Source organism: Dunckerocampus dactyliophorus, chromosome 3 (genome assembly GCF_027744805.1).
Source record: "Dunckerocampus dactyliophorus isolate RoL2022-P2 chromosome 3, RoL_Ddac_1.1, whole genome shotgun sequence".
Classification (NCBI taxonomy): Eukaryota; Metazoa; Chordata; class Actinopteri; order Syngnathiformes; family Syngnathidae; genus Dunckerocampus; species Dunckerocampus dactyliophorus.
In genome coordinates, this window is record NC_072821.1 from 8,978,789 (window position 1) to 9,001,291 (window position 22,503).

The window sequence follows — 22,503 nt, forward strand, 5'->3', positions numbered from 1 at the left end:
TGTCGAAGGCAGATTTGCAGGTAATTCAAACAAGTTGAGCAGGTTGGCTGGCTTGCAGCTGTCAAGAGATCTGGGAATGTTTGTGCGACTTACATCTTGCACAATGGTGAGAGTATGATGTGTTTATTATACTGTAGTATTGTCTTTCCACGCTGTGTTTGTGATTGTCTCATAGTATGACCCTTTTACTGGATACTATCCAATATTGGCACAATGAGATCCTTGAGGGAGTGAGCATCATTTGAGACGTACAATTGAATGCCAACTTTACATTTACTTTATGACAGAGATTTTCAAAGTGTAGCACTTAAGAATATATTATACAGTGGCGTGTTTGCTCCCTTCCTGATTTCTTATTTTTTTGCATGTTTGTCACACTTGCGTCAGATCATCAAAGAAATTTAAATAAGAGTCAATGACAACACAACTGAACACAAAATGCAGTTTTTATTTTAAAAGAAACTTTTATTATTAAGGGAGAAAAAATCTAAACCTACATGGCCCTGTGTGAAAAAGTGATTGACCCCTAGACTGCTAAACCCCCTAAACTGGTTGGGCCACTCTTAGCAGCAACAACTGCATCCAAGCATCTGCGATAACTTGCAATGAGTCTCTTACTGCCGTGTTGAGGAGTTTTGCCCCACTCATCTTTGCAGAATTGTTGTAATTCAGCTACATTGGAGGGTTTTTGAGCATGAACCGCCTTTTTAAGGTCATGCTACAGCATCTCAATAGGTTTCAGGTTAGGATTTTGACCAGGCCACGCCAAAGTCTTCATTTTGTTTTTCTTCAGCCATTCAGAGGTGGACTTGCCGGTGTTTTGGATCAGTGTCCTGCTGCAGAACCCAAGTTGGTTTCAGCTACAGGTCACGAACAGATGGCCGGACATTCTCCTTCAGGATTTTTTGGTAGACAGCAGAATTTATGGTTCCATTAATCACATCAAGTCTTCTAGGTCGGCAAAACAGCACCAGACCATCATACTACCACCACCATATTTTACAGTCGGTATGATGTTCTTTTTCTGAAATGCGGTGTTACTTTTACACCAGATGTAATGGGACACACACCTTCCAAAAAGGAACATTTTTGTCTCGTGAGACTACAGAGTATTTTCCCAAAGGTCTTGGGGATCATCAAGATATTTTCTGGAGTACCAGAAACCCTTATGTAATGGTGCTCAAGCCATTTTCCAGTCTAGTGAAAAGTGGAGCACTTCAGTGTAAGACTATGGTAGCTCTAGTCACCTGGACCACAAGTCTATTTTGTTAATAAAATTCCCACAAACAATGCAAAAAAATTCTGGAAAAATTGCAACATTAAGGTAGAAGTAGAGGCAGTAGATGTCTGTCCCTTGCTCATTTGTTTTCTGACAGTGTGCCCCCCTGAACAATTGAATATCCTTGGACTTTTTAAAACTATTATAAGGGCCCCCCAGCAGTATCTGGAAGCATCTTTTTGATGACAGCTATTCCTTGATTGACTACAGACCTCTTTTTTGCTGTCACCAAGGTGTACATACCATATGTCAGCTCTGAATGAATGCAGAGCTGTTTTATACTGTGTAAGTTTAAGAGTGTGATTTGACACAGACAGGTGGACAAATCAGGGCAGGGCAAAGCCAAATTCAGCAAGGAGAGACTTGCTTTGCCTTACCTTGCAGCAACAATCTGATGCGGTATGAAGTACTTCAAAAGGCCCCTGCAGGCTTTCTATTGTGTTACATTTTCACCTACAAACCACGTGATTTGGTTCATGTCATACCAACTAAAGGGTGTGTTTGAATCACATGAATTGCAGTCATGCTGACTCTCCTGCTTTGCTAACTTGGGCACCTATACTAACTAGACACAGCATTAGGTACACCTGCAAAAACGAGTGAGATGCAATGTCAAAGCTGTGCCACACATGCATTTATTAGTGTATTTTTTGCTTGCCCTAGTATAGAACTGCATTGCGTCATACTGAGAGGTCTTTCAACTATTTTGGTGAGCTTATTTAAAGCAAGCTGAAAATTTTGTAAGTATTGTTGTACAGTGGAAAACTTTGTAAGGGTGAACACTGTCTCTTCGGGAATACTTAATAATACTTAATAATAACCTCCAATTTGTTTGTATTTGGAATATATTTTCAGAAATGGAGAATTAAAACATAAAATAAATGTTTTTGACAGTGCGGTTTTGTTTGTGTAAGCTGCACACAAAACGGTGACAATTTGTGAAAACATGCACCCAGAACTGGACTGGTCGCCACCCAACCGCAGGGCACATATGGACAAACAACCATTCACACTCATATTCATACCTTTGGACAATTTAGAGTCACCAATTAACCTAACATGCATGTTGTTGGAATGTTAGAGGAAACTGGAGTACCCGGAGAAAACCGACGCACGCACGGGGAGAACATGCAAACTCACCAGAGAGAGATTCGAACCCAGGTCTTCCCGATCTCCTGACTGTGTGGCCAACATGCTAACAACTCATTAGAAATATTGAATATAAATGTTTTCTTTCCCAGTATGTTTGGTGTAGAACTGCACTGCACTGCATCATACTGGAAAAAATATAACATAAAGATAAATATTGTTAGACGGTTCCACTCAACGTGGACAATGTCTTCTTTCTGTTACAACTCTTGAATTTGATCTCATTAAAAAATTTGCTGGGGCAAAGGTCATTAGCTCCTGCATGTAAGTAAGTCGCTGAGCAGGAGAATGAGGAATGGGCTGTAAAACAGACCAAAAAAACAATACAAAGCAGGAAAGATGGAGTCATAGGCTAGAAATGACGTGCAGTGAGTAGCTGGCATGAGGTCAGTGATCAAGGCAAAATTAATCATTTTGTAGAACACCACCACCCAGTCAGGTTGTGCATGTTCCTGAGCAGGGATGTCATTGGAAACCACCAAACTGTCAGAGCACACAAAAGGAAGGAAGAAGCGGACCATTTAAATACCATGCAGGGTTGGTTGTCTAACTTTGGTTTCTCAAGCTAAATGTCTGCACTGAATGTTATTAAGAGATGCACTGATTGAAGAAAGACATCTCCAGGATTCATAGCTGTTCGTGCAACACTTAATGTCAGGCCAGGCTATTTATCCAACAGTTTACAGTGTTTTGTACATACTGAGTGGGACAGTCATGACCTTTTGAACAGCAACTGAAGCCAAGTTGAAGCACTTGAGGCACAGCACAGCACAGCCAAGCCACAAGTGAAATGACAGAGTGGACTATGTACCGTAGATGTGAAAGTTGACACTGGCAGATGTCGGTGGATTGATTACCAAATGCCTCCAACATTGAATACTGTACATAACAACCTCAGATTTGTTTGTACTGCACAACGCTTTTCCCCATAACAAATGTAAAAAAATTTAATGAAATTCTAACATTTTTAAATGTCATGCAAGTGTAAAAATCAGTTACCTGCAAGTCACCCTGTAATGACGCTTGACAAAAGCAGGGCGATTGCAACAGTGAGCACTGCTGAAGGCTTGCCAACTTCATATATTCTGTTTTTTAACATGTTTGTCATAAAAGTGTGTAAATAATCAAAGCTTAGGGATGGGTCGATCCAAAACTGCACATCAGTGCGATATTGGTCAAAACTACTGGAGTGTGTGTGGGGGGATGAAATAAAATCTCTCCGTGGTCATTTTGTGCCAATGTACACTGTTTTCGGTGATGAATCGCATGCCAAGTGTGTAATATATACCTAAACAGAACGCAAAAAGTTCACAAACTATTCTTCGCGCTTTTCAGGCATGCCATAGATAAATACATTTATAAATTAATGAATGAATGAATGGTACAGCAAATTGCGGGACAATGCGGACACAAAATGAGTCCAAGGATATGGATGCATAACAGCTTTCCAAACAGGACAACATACTGCTGTTTTTAATGTAACTTGTCATAGAAAGATCAGAGTCTGTTACAGTCCAATGACTGGTCAATCGGTGTGTGTATCTCTTAGTGAGTTCACTGTAGAGATCCTGCAATGAACCACTCTTTTATTTACTGAATATAGGCTGCTGATGCACCATCCACACCACAGTGCTTTTGTTGACTCCTCGAATTGTCTCTATGGTCCACTGGGCCGTTTGTCTGAGCCCCGCCCTCTTCTGCCCCATTCTATCCTATTGTGATATTTGCAATGCAAATACGACAAAGGCTGCTGACTTTATTAGAACCTCATGGCTACTTAAACAGAGTTTGCTTGTGTGTGTTATTGTGTGTCATACTATGTAGAGCAGGGGTCACCAACGTTATTCCTTGTGAGAGCTACTTTTACAAAATGAAAATGGCCCAGAGCTACTCATTTGAGCTACTCTGAAAACCTGAATGAAAAGCAGGCTTGCGGGCACCTCATGTGGTCATGGGGGGCTACCTGGTGCCCACAGGCATCACGTTGGTGACCCCTGATGTAGAGCGATGTTTTAGAGAGGTTGCACTATATTTGCACTTTATGCACTTTTTTTTAAAGTAGCGTTTTCCTTGAATCATTCCTTTCATCATAGGTCTTTTCTGTCTGTTGAATGTCATACAACTTACATTTATGTGTTTTTACCTTCATCAAGGTGGTTTGCTTCCAGTCATTTATTTGTGCAAAACTTCAATTTTAAACAGTTACATTTTGATGCAGATCCAGACATTTTTTAAGTTAACTCAGTTAAAAAGTTGGCGAAGGTTTTGGATCCAACTTGCTGATCACTGATGTTGACAAAAAAATTTCCCTTTGCGAAAAATACCGCTGTTATAGGCATTAAGGTCATGATTTAGCAATGTCATTAATTCTTCTTTTTTTCATTAATGTAAGACAACACGCACGCACCAATGTTTGCCATCTGCGATGCCAACTGTTCACTGCCAATGCGCTGCACCACTGGCCTCTCAGATTGCGGTCTCTCAAGCATGCATATCTTCACCTTTTTCCCCTTCAGTACCCGAGCATTATCACTTTTTTAAAAATGAAAGTTAAAATACAGGAAATTGAGGTGAAACTATTTAAGCGGGTGGGCGATGGGAGAGAAGGGTAAAATACGTGAGTTTCCTGGAGAAAACGAGAGGTTTGACAGGTATGAGCCTGTTTCTTTTTAGAACATCAGAAATTATTATTATTATTATGTACTTTAAGCCTGACACTGACACTTCTTTGGCTTCAATGTACATTTAACAGCGCTTTCAGAATCATTTTGAGCTTCAGCTAATTGTGAAAAGGAGTTCAGTCTGGGAGATGTGCTGATACTCTAGCGATTTTACACTCAATACATACATATATTTTTTTACCTTTTTCCATGTATTTTACCAGCATAGAGTGTGTGCTATTTGGGTTAGTGAATCAAATGCAATAATTCTTACATTTAATGATGCAATACATCATTGGCCCATTTTGTCCAGTAATTGAGAAATGGATGTAACTTAGCTAACTTTTCTAATGGGATGTCAGCCTCAGCACATATTGCTACAAAATCTTCAACAGATTATAGTGCCCCTGCTTGTGATTAAGGAAGATGTTGTCACAAATGTAATTCCAATCGCGTTATCAATGCAAGATATTTAGACAAATGTGACAAAGAGCACTAGCTTCTACCTAAAGCACTAGCTAAATTAAGTGAACTCTGCTTTCTTCCATTCACTTTCCGTAACAGGGGAGTTTCCAAGGTTTTTTGCTTCTGTTCCGACATGTTTGGTAGTTTTTGTGCAGTCCCTATTAAAAGCAACCAGTGGCAGAGCGGCACTTCCCGTCCGTACACCGCGGACATGTCTGCTTGGTGGTGTTCGATTTTCTTCTTCTTGTGGGTGGCACGACTCAAGTGGCAACCAGCTTTGGGGCGCATTACTGCACCTACCATGTTAGAGTGTGGCTCAGAGTTACGAACGTACAGTAATACGACAACCAGATTGGACCAACCTCGTGGCGGAAGCCGATATTATCCGATCTTCACAAATACAGCGGATTGACAGCTGATCTCGATCCTGAAGATCAGATCAGGACGTCCCTAAATAATAATAATACGACTGCCACAGCTGCAAGAGGCACCCAGCTAGCTATCTCACTTAGCAACAGTCAAAATACATTTTCAACACATTTCATTTATTTATTTATTTCAACACTTCCGGCCTTCAAAATAAGAGTGGCGCACATCCTGTGTACTGGTGTTAATTTAATAAAAATAGCTTACATTAATAAAACGATTGGAATTGCATCTGCAACTACATGTTCTTTAACCACAAGCATGGATATGATTGTTTGGTGAGGGTTTTGTAGCAATGACAAGTTCGAAAATTACTCGGCAAAATTGTCCAGTGATTTTTGCATTATTTAACAGTAACAGTCCATGGTGTAAAGTGTAACAAAAAAAAAGGTAAAAATAAAACGGAATTTGGGCGGGGGAACTGATTTCATAGGACCCTATTCTATTAGAATTACAAAAATATAAAACCTTTTCAAGTAAAATACATCTGCCCACCAGCGATGTCAACTTCTACTCCTCAGTCAGCCATTATGTGCGTAACTTGGCTTGTTGAACAGTTTTACTGTGATCAGCCAGTACAAGGACAGAAAAGTGCTGATGTCACTGTGAGCCAGCTCAGAGATGAATGCTTATAGTGTGTATGTGACATGGGTCAGCACTCCTGATTCTGAAGGCCCTGGTGAGATTAGATGAATATGGCAACACATAGAAGATGAAATCTGATTGGACAAGAAAATCTAACATACACTTTTGGAAGCAGTCCAGCCAAGAGACACGCTACTAAATGAAAACAATTGACCGTTGGAATAAATTTAAATACAGTTTCATGGAGCAAATACTAGGATTTAAGCTGTAAATGTATGTCAGTGCTTCTGATAGTGTTTAGACCAGCAGAGAAGGCCTTCCTGGCCCTGACTGCACACCACTGTGACACGCTGATAACATTTGAGAAACCAAAGAGGGGAAAGGATGTAACTGAGACTATAGGAGACTTGACCTAAAGGGATAGACGAGGGAAAGAGAGGAAAGCGACAGATGGTAGGCAGTAGATTAGTCGTGTCTTGCTGTTCTGTCCTTGTGAGCATGGGTTGAGCACAGTCAGTCCAACTACACAGTCTCACTCTTCTTTTAATGCTTTGTGTCCACCCAAACAAGACCATATGTGTTTATTTCCTAAAATAACTTTAATAGGCTTTATTTCTTGTGTTGTCCCATTTCAAACCCTTTCTTCTCTGATTGCTGCGTTACATCCAAGCTGGTCCTCTGCTAAAAGTCATGATAGCTTCCTGTCAGCTGATCTCTGATGAGGAAATGCTTGATTCCTATTGCCAGGAAGGAAGTGTTGAGTAGAAATTCTGGAATGTGTCTTCTCTTTTTTTTTTTCTCTGACTTGATCATTGGAGTCTCACTGCCTGGCTGAGGTAGCAGGTGTTTAAGTGTGAAAAACCAAGTGTTGTGTCGTTTCACAATTGGATAACTTTTTTTAATGGCAAAATACTTTATACTTTGTCCATAAAAACTCTTTATTTCCAAGCAAGCTGTGTTGGCTCTATTGCATGGGGCAGGGCTAAAGTCATTACTTGCAATACAATACAGTTTTCTAGCTCTGGCTTCTGTTTGGCACTATTGCTAGCCATGACTCCCGCTAGACAAAGTTGGGCTTCACTGTATTTGTTTACGAAGTAGTTGCATGACTTTATCGTAAGGCAGTTATATTTCCTCTCCCTCACTCTGTAAGCCTCTGTACTGTACCAAATGTTCCATACCGAAAAATCTGACTATGAATACCATTACACCACTATGCGAACAACCATACAAGTGTGTGTATATACAGTATAAGTTAGCCACTGTAATTTTAAAACATGAATTTGATCAAACGCTCACATGCACTAATGGTGATAGATCACATTTTTCAACATGGTCATACAGCTGTAAAAAAAAAAAAAAAGTTATAATGTACGCGGAGGTCTTGGCAGTTTTTATGAGTTTAGAGACATTTTACTCGAACATTTTGGTCAAATTCCCAATCATATGACACTCGAATCATTTGACTTGAGACTTACACAGTTCCATCAGCCGCTTCTTTGCTCACTGTACTGTGTTGACTATTGTTTAATTTTAGCGATATGTGTAAAGTAACTCATGTAATGCATTCAAACCAAAAATGAGCAAAATAGTCATGTTACAAAAACGCTTTTATCAGCGCATGGTACGCATAAGTAGCCTGAAAGGTGATGTTCCTAAAACAAAACCAGAAATGGTAATTTCATGTGATAATTTTCACACCAAAATTTTTACCGGCCTGTCTCAGCAATGTAAATGCCATCTCTTGAGCACCAATAAAGACTGACTGTGAACACTGTTGGAGCCTCTCCCAGTGTGCTTTAAAAGGTTTGGGATGTGGCCAGAGTAGCCCTGCCTGAGGAGAACAGGAGAAGTCCTGTTAGACTCTGCTGACTGACCAGAAACTCCCTCCTGTTTCCTGCCTGCCTCGCTCACTTGCTTGCTTCGCCGGCCCGTACTGTGCTGTCCTCGCTGCAGTGCTGACTGATGACTGGGACCGCCTCTTGTCTGTTATGCAGATGGCTGCAAGCAGTAGCTGAGGACACCATCGGGAGTTCCACCCCTCGCTTAGTCTCCACCACCTGCAAGTATGAATGGTAAGATGGCTCCTTGTTTGTTTGTATGAGTGCTCTGTGTATGTGGTTGAACGGACTCTTCTTTAATTTGTCACAGACAGCTAAAGTAAGTTATCTCTTTTTGTGCCACTTCATTATGACAAAATCCAAAGCATTAGTTGCAGGACTAAACTGGCAACAATTGTGCAGTTTGTGGTTGTCTTAATAATGTTTTTGTTAAAGTGAAAGTGTGGCACCTCTCTGTCATTATCTTTAAAACAATATCCGCAAGTCTGCATGCCAAACGCCATACGATCACTAAGACGAGCTTTGGGAATTTCTTGTTTCTCATGTTTGTTTGCCATCTCCCTCTGGTGCTAAGTGTGTGCTCGTTTGCTTTGCTCAGATTGAGGTTCTGCTTCGTAATTATCACCAGTGTGGTTTGATTTTAACAAGACTTCCTGAGGCATATTGGAGAAATTAACATAATGTATAATACATAAACATTTAAAGAAAGACAGAAGGACAAACAAAAGTATTCCGACAACTGGCAATTACAGTGGAACCTCTGTTTTCGTCATTAATCTGTTCCAAAAAGTCAGATGAAAATGTAAACGTATGTAAACCGAAGCAGTTTTTCCCATGGCAAATAATGTAAGTCCAGTTCCAGGCACCCAAAAATATTTAGAAAAATTAAAATACATTTTATAGAGAATAATTATAGTTTTACAGGTAGAAAACAATGCAAAATGATGACCGAAATGGGTAAATGTATATTTAACATAACTTTTACCTTTTATTAAGGACTGTTGTTGACGGCAAGGCAAGCAACCACACAGAGTGAAGCGGGAGGAGAGGATCCACATTTGACTTGAATCACACCAAAAACAGATTCTTCCAAGAAGGGACTGAAGACTTTGTACTCACACGACTTTATTTACATCTGCAGATGCAATCAAATACATTTGCAGCAAATCACACGCGTTTACGGCAAACAAAACCTCACTTTATGGAACGACACGTCACACTGTTGCTGCCGTATGCTGCAGACTTCTTTGATCGTTTGTTTTCTTAACACTTTTACCCCTTCCGCAACATTAGTTTCCTTGATTTCTTTGCCAGTGTGCTCACCCAATAGATAAAGACGTTCACCAAGGGATTCTGCCTTTTTGGGTTACGAGTGTGCATGCAGACTGAGCCGAAGTTGACGTGTTATTGATTCCTTGCTCCTCGAAATTAGTACAGTTGCTGTTTCTTACGCGAGAGAGACAGAGTTAAGAGGAGAATAAACTGACGTTTGACAGGGCAAAATCTTTTGTCGAACACTATGGCGCTCTAAAACTGAGGTTTTGCTGTACATGTACAAGGAGTGAAAATGGAAGAAAATAAGGAGTTGGACCCTCCTAGAGTTAAGAATTAGTTTGAATTTTTGTCCATTAATCTATTAAAAACATTTATGAGGTCTGAGGTCACTGATGTTGGACCTACTGTAGGAGGTTCTGGCTCTGGTGTAGTTCATCACAGAGGTGTTTGATTGAGTTGAGGTAAGAGAAAAGTGCCTTTCCCAACATGTTGGAGGCATATACTTGTCCAAAATGTCTTGGGAAGACAAACTATTATGATTAATTATGTGTGCATGTGCTTTTATTCTTACATTATAAGTCTGTCTGGTAGAATAGCTGACTGACCTTTCCACTTGTGTATATTATAGGTGGTCTAAGTGTGTGGGCTGTCACTCCAGAAGAGAGGGACAAGCATGACCAGAAGTTTGACACCCTCTCCCCATCAATGGGTTACGTTTCAGGTACAATCATATACTAGAAATCTCATGCTCACCGTGGTTTTATCATCAACTGCTTGTCTGATAATACTGTCCTGAAGCACATAAAAAAATAATAATAATACATTCAGGCTTTAGCATCCAATATCCTTGATTTTTCCGTCTATCTTAAGGTGAGCAGGCACGGACGTTTTTCCTCCAGTCAGGACTGCCTGCTTCAGTCCTGGCTGAGATATGGTGAGAAAAACACTCTTTCTTCACACATCAGCTGATTCTGGAACCATTCTTTACCATCAGTTTTGTCCCCTCACTCTCAACTCAGGGCTCTGGCGGATATGAACAAAGATGGGAAGATGGACAGGTTGGAATTTTCAATTGCGATGAAGCTCATAAAGCTCAAGCTTCAGGGAACGCCGCTTCCATCAGCACTGCCCATCATCATGAAGCAGCCACCTGTGTCTGCCCCAAACCTCAGTGTTCCCAAGCCCAACTATGGTACGTTCCATATGTTGCACTTGAAGTCTGAACTATACAATAGATAATAATTCAAATGAACCTGTCATATGTTTATACCATAGGGATGGGATCTGTGCCTAACATGTCCCTGATGTCTGGTAACAACTTTGCCATGTTGACCCCTATCGCCATGGCAACCCCAGGGCTAACCCCTATGATTCCACCAGCAGCAGGCCTGAGTCCACTAATTGGCTCCACACCCACCAGGCCCCTGATGACCACTCTCCCCAACAGCACTATGGGTCTTCTCCAGCCAGTGCCAGCTGGTGCTTTGGCTGCTGGTACATACCATTCATTCATTTATACTTTCTATTTATTATACCTGCTTTCCCCTTGAATCTGATTTTTGATAAATGGACATAAATTTGCACGCCCCACTGCAAACCCTTTCCTTCAGTTCTATGTGTAATATTCAGGTGTTTTACTACCTTTGTCAATATAGTTTATATCTTCTTGACAATGGTTCTAGAAATTAATTAAATGTTTGTTTTCAGGTATACCTCTATCTGCATCCCCCTATACTTCTCCACTTGTATCCAGGTAGTGTACATACACACACACACACAAAAACATACAATGTATACTATACTTACTGTATACTATACCTAGATTGTTGCATTTTTTTGAGCTTGTGTTTTTGTTATGTTTTGTATGTGTGTTTTGTAGCTCCGCTTTGCCACCCACCTCTTTGACTTCCCAAATGGCAGCAGGCCGTGCGGATTGGGGCGTGCCACACGCCACCAGACTCAAATACAGGCAGCAGTTCAACAGCTTGGACACACTGATGACTGGATACCTCACTGGTACGATGTGTATGCTTGCGTGGCTGCGTGTGTGTGTGTACTGTACTTGCACAGTGAGTTTAGTTCATACTGTACATAACCCAACTATGCTTGGCATTCAGGCGTGGATGTTCATGAACAACAAGCGGATTTCACAGTTCCCTCCCTCTCTTTTTTTCCTTTTTCATTATTTCAATTGTGTCAAGCCTGGGCTACCTCATGAGTAAACGCGTGTGTGTGCGAGTGTGTGTGTAGCCTCGCCAGCCTTGTTAGACCTGTTTTCCTGAAATAGCTGCAATGTAGTGAGACAACGAGCACAGGTACATAAGCCAGACTTTCAGGGTGGTCATCATTTCTGTGACCAAAGTGCAGCTGCAGCCCAGTATTTTCAAAAAGCGAATGTGGCTGCCTTCTTGTCACTTTTACAGGGGATACATTAGATTCATAGTTGTCTGTCCACTGCCTCAGATATTTAGTAGATATGTAGTTTTTTTTGGATGCGCTCACATTTGTAACACTTTGCAACACATCTCAGTTTTGATGCTTAAAATTTCAATCAATCAATCAATTCAATCATTTTTTTTTTTTTTTTTCCAAAATGGCGCCGTGTGAGTGGCTGCCGGTTACAGCAGCTCTGTACTTTTTCTTCCACCTTTTAGTGTTTTTATAGTATTTTAGTCTTCTTCTTACTTTTTCTTTTGGTCGCATTTGGTCGAGTGTGCAGTTATGGAGGTTGATATTGTTAATTTTCTAGTCTGCGCCTTGATGCTCTTTGAACTTTTCAGTTCAACTGTGGGAAACCTCTTCAACCACGGCTCCCCATTCAACCAAGGCTCAATTGTTTACACCCGGGATCAGCTGTTAGCCCTGTGCCACACACTCCCTCTCTGCGCGCAGAGGCCGGAGATCCCCTAGGAGCTGCGGAGGAGCAGAAGAGGATGCAGTTCGGGAGTGAAGTGCAAGAAGCGGAAAAGACGGTGCAAGCCATGTCTACCGTCTGTCATCATGGGGAACGTAAGATCTCTCCCCAACAAGATGGAAGAGCTAACGGCGCTGACCCGACTGCAGAGGGGTACCGGGAATGCAGCCTCATGTGCTTCACGGAGACATGGCTGAGTGAACTTTCTCCGGATTCACACGTCACAATGGACGGATTCCAGCTGGTACGAGCAGACAGGAATGAAACGGAGAGCGGTAAGAAGAAGGGAGGGGGAATCGCTGTGTTTGTGAATGATAGATGGTGCCACCCGGGACACATCTGTGTGAGGAGCAACTGTGCACCAGAGACGTGGAACTGTTAGCGGTTAGCATGCGGCCATACTACATTCCGAGGGAGTTTTCACATGTTATTGCTATGACTGTGTACATCCCTCCTTCAGCGGTCGCTGCTGCAGCTATAGAGCAGATCCACACCATCGTCTCTAAACTTCAGAACCAGCACCCCCAATCCCTCCTCCTCATCTCCGGTGACTTCAATCATGCTTCCCTGTCCTCTGCTCTTCCCACCTTCACCCAGTATGTCAAATGCCACACTAGAGACAATAAAACTTTGGACCTCTTGTATGCAAACATCAAGGATGCATACACCTCATCCCCCCTCCCCCCGCTGGGTCGTTCTGATCACAACCTCGTCCATCTCGTCACAGACTACACTCCAGTAGTGAATAGACAACCCCCTGTGAAGAGGCCTGTGAAGCAGTGGTCTGAGGAGAGCAGTTCTAGGCTCAGAGACTGCTTCCAGACAACTGACTGGGAAGCGCTCTGTAGTCCCCATGGCAGTGACATTGACAGCATGACTCACTGCATCACAGACTATATCAACTTCTGTGTGGAGAACACTGTGCCCTCCAAGTTGGTGCGGTGTTTTCCCAACAACAAACCCTGGGTGACCTCTGAGATTAAGGCCCTGCTAAACAAGAAGAAGAGGGTCTTCAACTCAGGGGACAAGGAGGAGCTGTGCAGAGTCCAGAGGGAACTCCGGCATAAGATCAGGAAGGGGAAGGACTGCTACAGGAGGAAACTGGAGAAGCGGCTGGAGGAGAATAATGCCAGGGAAGTCTGGAGAGGCCTGCAGACCATCACAGGCCATGGTAAAGGAGTGGGGAGAGACCAAGCCAGCGGGGACAAGATCTGGGCAGATGAACTCAATCTGTTTTTCAACAGATTTGAGTCTGCCCCCCTTCCCTCCCCTACCAACTCACCACTCTTCACCCCCACATCCCCATCCCAGCCATCCTCTACCCCCCTCTCCATAACTGATGATCAGGTGAGAAGTCAGCTGAAGAAGATCAAGGCAAGGAAGGCCCCGGGACCGGACGGCATCAGCCCTGGAATCCTCAAGGACTGTGCTGACCAGCTCTGTGGAGTTCTCAGGCACTTGTTCAATCTCAGCCTGAGCCTGGAGAAAGTCCCGGCCCTGTGGAAAACCTCCTGTGTGGTCCCGATACCAAAGACACCACGTCCCAAGGAGCCTAACCACTTCAGGCCTGTTGCCTTGACCTCTCACCTGATGAAGACCATGGAGAGGATTATCCTGCAGCACCTGCAACCCCTGGTGGGCACTCAGCTGGACCCCCTGCAGTTTGCTTACCGGCCTCAGATCGGAGTGGACGACGCAGTGATCTACCTGCTGCACAGATCACTGCTACACCTGGAGGACAGCGGGCGCGCTGTGAGGGTCATGTTTTTTTACTTCTCCAGTGCCTTTAACACCATCCAGCCGTCACTACTCAGAGTGAAGATGGAGAGTGTGGGAGTGGACCAACAACTGACTGCATGGATTATAGACTACCTCACCAACAGACCACAGTATGTGAGGCTCTGTCACTGTGTGTCTGACATGGTACTCTGCAGCACAGGTGCAGAGTACCCCTCAGGGTACTCGTACCCCTCAGGGTACGGTGCTCTCCCCTTTCCTCTTCACCCTCTACACCTCGGACTTCACACACAACTCCACACAGTGTCACATCCAGAAGTTCTCCGATGACACAGCCATTGTGGGTTGTGTTTCAGAGGGGAATGATCTGGAATACAGGACGGTCATCAGGGACTTTGTCAGCTGGAGTGAGCTTAACCAGCTGCAACTCAACACCAGCAAGACAAAGGAGATGATCATTAACTTCCAGAGGAAAACATCCCATTTCACACCGGTGAACATCCAGGGAGCGGACATAGAGTTGGTAGACAGCTACAAATTCCTGGGTGTTCACCTTAACAACAAACTGGACTGGTCCGTCAACACCCACGCCCTCTACAAGAAGGGCCAGAGTCGCCTCCACCTGCTGAGGAGACTGAGGTCCTTTGGTGTGTGCAGGACTCTTTTACGGACCTTTTATGACTCTGTGGTGACCTCAGCCATCTTCTATGCTGTGGGCTGCTGGGGAGGGGGCAGCACGGACAGGCACAGGAGCAGGATCAATAGGCTGACCAGGAGAGCGAGCTCTGTCCTGGACGGTCCTCTGGACTCCGTGGAGGAAGTGGGGGAGAGAAGGATGTTGGCTAAGCTGACATCCATCATGGACAACACCTCTCACCCGCTACATGATACTGTTGTTTCCCTGGGCAGCTCCTTCAGCAGCAGACTGTTACACCCACGGTGTAAGAAGGAGAGGTTCCGCAGGTCCTTCATACCGACCGCTGTCAGGCTCTATAACACCTGCACCACCTGAACCATGTTGTAGTCAATATGCATTTCTTTACACTGTACTCTTTACTTGCGTATCTTGCTTGCTGCTGTAACAAGTAAATTTCCCCGCTGTGGGATAAATAAAGTACAGATACAAATACAATACAATACAATACAATCAATGGCATTAAAAAGAAGTTGTTTTTTGCTGACTTTATGATTGTAACCTGATTGTATTGATGAACAAGTTTCATGGCACATATACAGTAACATAAACAATTGAAGGATACCCAGTGGTATATACAAATGTTCATAAGTCAGTTGTCATTGATGCACACACCCTTCTCATCTCATTCCTCTTCCTCCACACCCACACATTTGTTGCATACTGTCATTCTCATGAACATAAAAAAACACCTTCTATTTGTCTACAGGTCAGCAGGTGAGAAGTGCCATGGCCACCACGATGCTGAGTCAGACTCAGCTGGCCGCCATCTGGTGAGATCATATGAGTGACTACACTAAGTGTATTTATGAGTGTCGTTAATTAACAAATAAATGGTAGCTCTAAATAAGCCAAACCAACTTCTTATAAATTAATCTTAAGAAGTATTGTGAGTAACTTTATTACGGTAGATCAGAGGATGTTAAAGTGTACAATTATTTATCATGAATAATATAACCCTGTCCTAGGAATTTGGCTGATGTGGACAAAGACGGCAAGCTAACTGCCGAGGAATTCATCCTGGCTATGCATTTGGTGGATGTGGCCAAGAGTGGACAACCACTGCCACCAACGCTGCCGACTGATTTGATGCCACCCACACAGAGGTGAGTGGAGCACTGTGATGTTAAAAGCAAGTGAGTACACTGAAGATATACTACAAAGGTGTCCAAAGAGCAGCCCGGGGCCCATTTTTGGTCAGCAGCTCTTTTTTTTTTATTGGCCTTTGGCATAGTCAAAAAGTACAATGAATTAATTTTTCATGAGATGTATCATTAGATATTGCACTAATTTGTCACCTATAAACACAAAGCTAAGATGTTGATGTTTTGTTCAGATAGCTTTGCAAACATTGGTCTAAATTGGATTGGTTTTAGCATCTTTAATGCACAAAATGTATCAAAGTGCCCGGCCTCTGCATCCTTCAGTTTTTCCTGTATGCGGTGCAAACAGACACACTGAACTAAACCAAACTGTGATGTTATTCATTGTTTTGGATGATATCCTCCTTTGTTCCAGAGCTGCTGTGAATGGATCCAGTACACCTTTGTATGCACCTCTGGCTGATGATCTGGACATCGAACCCCCACAAAAAGCTAGGAACAACAGTTAGTCCTCCTTTTTGTTGCTTTTTGCCTTACCAAGCATTCTCATCCAAAATAAATAGTCTTTATCCATTTCAGTTAGACATTTTGTTCATTTGTAATGTAAATACTGACTAGGTTTTACACTAATAACTTTATAACATTAAAAGTTGTGTCCCTGTCTCTGTTCAGTGTCCTTCGAGGACAAATTCAAAGCCAACCTGGAGCGCGGGAACGCTGAACTGGAGAAGAGACGACTGGCACTGCAGGAGGCAGAGAGAAAGGAGCAAGAGAGGCAAGCTCAAAAGGCGAGAGAGGAGCAAGAACGGAGGGAGAAGGAGGCCCGCGAGGCAGAGGAGAGAAGGAAGAAAGAGGAGGAGAAGCGGCTGGAGCGCCAGAGGGAGCTGGAGAGACAGAAAGAAGAAGAGCGTCTGAGAGAAATCGAGAGAAAAGAGGTAAGCGCTGGCATGTTGCAGGTCTTATCTCAGCCCTTCTCATGTCGTATGTTAAGTGTGTACTGTTGTCACTGTGCTATCATACTATGTGTTTGCAACAGGCAGCGCAACGGGAGCTTGAGCGTCAGAGGAAGGAGGAATGGGAAAGGAGGAGGCGAGGGGAACTCCAAATAAAGAGACAGCAAGAGCAAGATGACATCATCCAACTCAAAGCCAAAAAGAGAAGTCTGGAGATGGAGTTGGAGGCTGTGGTTCGTGGGCAATATTTACTATGAAGAGTTTACTGCAGAAATATCACATACTAGCTCACTCTTTCTTTGTCTAAAGGGTAACAAACAGCGCCAGATTTCCGACCGACTGCGTGACATCCAAAACAAGAAGAAGCTACCCAAGACTGAGCTGGACCTGATCAATCAAAGGAAGGATGCACGCCAGCAGGACATGAAAAACCTCCAGAAACAGATAGAGGTTCATGTCTTATGTCTACTTTGTATTTTACTATTTTTGCAAGTGGATCAACGGGTTTTTCATCAGCACTATTATTTGCATTTGGTCTTGCTCAGGAATTCCAAAGGAAGTTGTCCCATTTGACTCCAGAACAGAAGAGGCTGACGGAGAAACTCCAAAGCATGGCTCAGAATAACATACCCGGTTAGTATTGGTGGACCACTACAGTACAGCACCATAGTAGCAAGTTTCAGATGGATATTTTTGATTCAGGAATAATCCCTAATAATTGTGCTTGACCACAATTTTGCCTTATTGACATGTCTCTAACCAGCTGACCTTTGACACAAACTACTTAAAAAAAAAAAAAAGAGTAGTAAAAAAAACTTGGTTTGACATCTTTATTCATCTTTCACAAATCAAATACAAACATTTTAAACACTTATTTTATGGAGGATACAACTAGTAATATATATATATATTTTAAAATAATAATTGTTTTTATACTATACTCTTTGCCCTAAGGAAATATTGTAATCAAACTACATAGTTTATCTAGTTTATCTGCAGAAGGAAAATAAATTCTCATTACTTCGCACTGTGTCTCATCTTTTTGTATTAGTGTCAGCTATGTCCACCCTGAAGCTCAACGTTACGGAGAAGAAGGGGACGTGCATTAAACTGAAGGGTCAGCTGGACGCCCTTGACAAAGAAACTGCTGCCAAACTGGAAGAGCTGGACCGCTATAACAAAGACATGCAGGTTAGCTAATAATTAGTTTAGTATTAGTTAAAAATCACATGACGCATTGACTCACTGTCTGTGTAGGTGTCACAGTGCGTCATGCTATACATACACAGTGTCAGAACCTTGAAAGTGGTGCACCAGTAGTTCATGCGTGCATCACTCATTTTGACAGTTATAGAGCTGTCATAATAATGATAGGATATGTAGATACTTCTTGTCCCACTTGTTTAGTACTTCTGATTGGCTCTTGAAGTCATGTATTGCTTTTTTTTTTTAACACATTTTTTGCTATCCTCAACTGTTATTTCTCTTTTCTGCGACTTCCTCCTTTCCTCTTCTCTTGCACTTCTCTCCCTTATAACTTTACAGCATGTTGGTGCTAATGATGCTTTGCTTCAGGCTGTCGTCTCACTGCTGGCCTGCCTGCATAACCTCTTCTACCTGCTTAAGGTTTTCATTCTCCTTGTCGTTCTTATCTTATCATATCTTAAGTTCTCTATTTTTGTCCCTTGACTTTTTTCCCTCAACGTTGGCATATTTCTCTCCTAACGCACTCATGTTTGCTTTGTTGCTTTGATGCTTTGTTTACTGAGCCTGTAGTAGTCCCGTCTTTTTCAATCAACATCTTCTATTTGTGTGGATGTCAGGAACTGAGGGAGAGCCAGCAAAAGCAGCAGGCTGTGCTTGAAAAACTGCGAGGCCTCAAAGAAGACAAAAAGCGTGAGTTGACTCGAAGGAAGCAGGAGGAGGAGGAGCGGAGGAAGCGAGAAGAAGAGAGGAAAAGGCAAGAGGAGGAAAGGAGACGTAAGGAGGAGGAGGAAGCTCAAAGGTTTGTGACACTTTCACACAGGTTCCAAGTCAATTTCACTTAGTCTGAAGTATGTTTTTGCATCTAATTGGCAGGCGTATCGAGATAGAAAAGGAGCGGCAGAGGCAGGAGAAACTGAGGAGGGAAGAGGAGGAGCGGCAGAGGAGACTTTGGGAGGAACGAGAGGCCAAAAAAAGGGAGGAGGAGGAGAAAGAAAGACAGGCTCTCATCCAGGCGGCCAAGTTGGAGGCCGAACGAGAGCTGAGGGCCAAAGAGGAGGCGGAGCGCAAGCGTAGAGAGGAGGAGGAGAGAAAGAAAAGGGAGGAGGAGGAGCGGCAGAGGCAAGCAGAGCGGCGAAGGCAAGAGGAGGAGAGGAGGAAGCTGGAAGAGGAGAGGCGACAGTTGGAGGAAGAGAGGCGGAAGCTGGAAGAGGATCGAAGACAGGAGGAGAAGAGAAGGAAAGAAGAGGAGGAGCGACTGAAGCGGGAGGAAGAGCGGAGGAGGCTAGAAGAGGAGCGCCGAAGGGAAAGAGAGCGCCAGGAAGAGGAGCGCAGAAGGCAGAGGGAGCAGGAGGAGGAGGAGAGGCGAAGACAGAGAGCCGCCGAGGCAGCCATCCGAGACGCTGAGGAGGGGAAGAGACGAGAGGAGGAGGAGAGAAAGAGGAGAGAGCAGCAGCAGCACCAGGAAGAAGAGCGGAGAAAACGGGAGGAGGAGAGGAGGAATCTTCAGCAAAAGCTTCAAGAGGATGATAGGCGGAGGCGTGAGGAGGAGAGAAAAAAAGCAGAGGAGGATAGGAAGAGAAAGGTGGAGGAAGAGGAGAGGAGGAAAGCGGAGGAGGTGAAGAGAAAGGAGCAGCAGCCACACAGTGGAGGAGGCAAGATTGACATTCAGGAGAAACTAAATTCTTTACTCAGGGGACTTGAGGAGAGGAAAGGTAAGAAATTATGATACTAGCTTTTTCCTCAACACCCAGACATTTGTATGGGGCAGCGGTGGTTGAGAATGCACCTGAAATTGCATTAACAGTTGAGGTGCCTTGAGCAAGGCATTTAAATTCTCAGTACTGCTAAATGGTGTTGGAAAGCTGCCCTTTGCTCTAGTGTGTTACTAATCTGTGCATGCAATGAAATGCTTGTATATGAAAATGAAAAGCATCATAATGTTAAATCCTCATTTCTGATGTGCAACTGTAGGCAGGCAACCCAGGCCCTCGCAACACAGGAAGTCAGCGTCTCTTTCACCCTTCAGGGCACTCTATCCATTCACTGCACGAAACAATGAGGAGCTCACCTTTAACGCAGATGACATCATTGAGGTATCATTCAAATATGGCTCACATTAGGAATATGTATTATTTAATCTTAACAGTGGGCCGCACGGTGGCCGAGTAGCTAGCATGTTGGCCACACAGTCAGGAGATCGGGAAGACCTGGGTTTGAATCTCCGCTTGGGCATCTCTGCATGTTGTCCCCGTGTGTGTGTGGGTTTTCTCCAGGTACTCCGGTTTCCTTCCACATTCCAAAATGTTAGGTTAATTGGCGACTCTAAATTGTCCAGAGGTATGAATGTGAGTGTGAATGGTTGTTTGTCCATATCTGATACTATGTGATACTATTGCCCTGTGATTGACTGGCGACCAGTCCACGGTGCACCCCGCCTCTCGCCCAAAGTCAGCTGGGATAGGCTCCAGCATACCCCCGTGACCCTAATGAGGATCAGCGGTATAGAAAATTAATGGATAATCTTCATTATATACCACCGGGGAAATTCGTAGAACACAAATCACAAGTTCAAATGTGTTTATGTGTTTTTAACAGTACTTCAGATTTCAAAAGAGTATCTGTCTTTGATTTCGATCAAGCTATGACATTTTTCTTCCATATCCTATTTCAAGCTAATTGCTTTGTTGAGTATCTGCACACATTTACAGTTGGAGGATGCCCAGTGAGTTACACTGTGGTTGTCTACGACCATGCATTGTTGATTTTTATCATAAGTGAAATGGAATTAACCCATTTTCTTCCGCACTTCACTGTCATCCAAACCTTGTGTCCTCTTCTCTCAGGTGGATGAGACAGCTGGGCCAGAGGAGGGCTGGTTGTATGGCAGCAGGCAGGGCCAGTTGGGTTGGTTCCCTGAGAGCTATGTGGCTCGAGTGGCTGTGTCCGACTCGGCAGTTGCTGCGACTCCTACGAAATTACCAATCCAGTCACAGCTTTCCAATGCCCTCGAGGCGGCGAAGGCAGGGGCAACGAAATCTGCCTTCACCCCAACACACTCTCCAAACCTTGGCCCCACTGACACACAGGGACAAGTAAGATGCCGGGGGTTAAAAGAAATTCTCCCTGTACTGGACCAACTGTCTAATCAGTGCATTTTGGTGCTGTATGGATTTTCACACATTTTTAGCACTGTACCACTGTGGTATCAACTGTACAATGATTTTTTTTTGTGACCAAACTGACCAAGATACTTCTTTTTTTTTCTGTCAGCAAGTGGTAGGTAACTTACTGGCCCAGGCTTTGTGCTCCTGGACGGCAAAGACGGACAACCATCTCAACTTCAATAAGGATGATGTGATTCAAGTGCTGGAAAAGCAGGAGAACTGGTGGCTAGGAGAGCTGAATGGAGAGCAAGGCTGGTTCCCCAAGTCCTATGTGACACTGCTGGGTGAAGAGGAGGATTCAGAGTATGTCTTGATACACACACATCTCTACACAGGACAAACTTGACTAAGGAGCGAGTGTGATGTTTGTAAAAAATGACAACAAATGGCAAACAAATCCCGCAGTCAACAGAGACTCCCTACTCACCCTAGAAATATGCAACCTTAATTCTCTCTGTGTAATGCAAATAGCATCCATTTGTCTTGTTCATTTAGTTTTGCGCACAAAAGTTAAAGTTCAGAAATAACAAAGAAAGTAACATTTTATATGAGCACTGTAGGACCAGACTGTATAATGTCGGCACTTCTGTGTAAGGCTTTGGCAGCAAACCCAGTTAAACACTGATGTAGTAGCTCAGTGCATCAAAGGGTATTTTAAGTTTATCAATTTGTGTGTTTACAGCATTAAGAGCTCCTCTTCTGATGCCCTAAACCAGAATGACGGCCAGCAGCTTGAAGGTGAAATACTCTGTCTTAACTCTTGAATGTGGTCTTAATTCATTTATCGTAGTATTTAGCATTAGTTGTGCCATTCTTACAGCCTAATTGCTGGCTTCATGATTTCCATCACTTTTGGTGTCTAGAGTATGTGGCATTGTACACATACGAGTCTCCAGAGCCTGCTGATCTAACATTCAGAGAAGGAGATGTGATCTTGGTGATTAAGAAGGACGGAGAGTGGTGGAACGGCACAACTGGCGACCGCGCAGGTGTCTTCCCGAGCAACTATGTCAAACCTAAGGAAGCAGATGTAAGAATTTGAGCCAATTGAA

At 43.4% G+C, this 22,503-nt stretch overlaps 1 protein-coding gene across 3 annotated transcripts in view; it reads left to right on the forward strand.

The window, feature by feature from the left end:
* itsn2b (intersectin 2b) overlaps positions 1-22,503 on the forward strand; it is a 32,733-nt gene that overhangs the window by 578 nt on the left and 9,652 nt on the right. Inside the window, exons 1-24 of one of the 3 annotated variants that reach the window (XM_054770132.1) lie at positions 29-106; positions 8,562-8,639; positions 10,309-10,401; positions 10,551-10,614; positions 10,700-10,872; positions 10,956-11,174; positions 11,388-11,433; positions 11,560-11,696; positions 15,735-15,798; positions 15,994-16,131; positions 16,544-16,632; positions 16,801-17,063; positions 17,165-17,314; positions 17,391-17,531; positions 17,627-17,714; positions 18,133-18,272; positions 18,627-18,707; positions 18,905-19,086; positions 19,161-19,999; positions 20,259-20,380; positions 21,131-21,379; positions 21,558-21,754; positions 22,134-22,189; positions 22,315-22,481. In XM_054770132.1, the coding sequence (XP_054626107.1) occupies positions 8,633-8,639; positions 10,309-10,401; positions 10,551-10,614; positions 10,700-10,872; positions 10,956-11,174; positions 11,388-11,433; positions 11,560-11,696; positions 15,735-15,798; positions 15,994-16,131; positions 16,544-16,632; positions 16,801-17,063; positions 17,165-17,314; positions 17,391-17,531; positions 17,627-17,714; positions 18,133-18,272; positions 18,627-18,707; positions 18,905-19,086; positions 19,161-19,999; positions 20,259-20,380; positions 21,131-21,379; positions 21,558-21,754; positions 22,134-22,189; positions 22,315-22,481 (3,705 nt within the window). In that variant the 5' untranslated portion in view covers positions 29-106; positions 8,562-8,632. Of the gene's footprint in view, positions 1-28; positions 107-8,561; positions 8,640-10,308; positions 10,402-10,550; positions 10,615-10,699; positions 10,873-10,955; positions 11,175-11,387; positions 11,434-11,559; positions 11,697-15,734; positions 15,799-15,993; positions 16,132-16,543; positions 16,633-16,800; positions 17,064-17,164; positions 17,315-17,390; positions 17,532-17,626; positions 17,715-18,132; positions 18,273-18,626; positions 18,708-18,904; positions 19,087-19,160; positions 20,000-20,258; positions 20,381-21,130; positions 21,380-21,557; positions 21,755-22,133; positions 22,190-22,314; positions 22,482-22,503 lie in introns of those variants that run through there. The other 2 variants (XM_054770131.1, XM_054770133.1) reach the window with 2 other exon arrangements.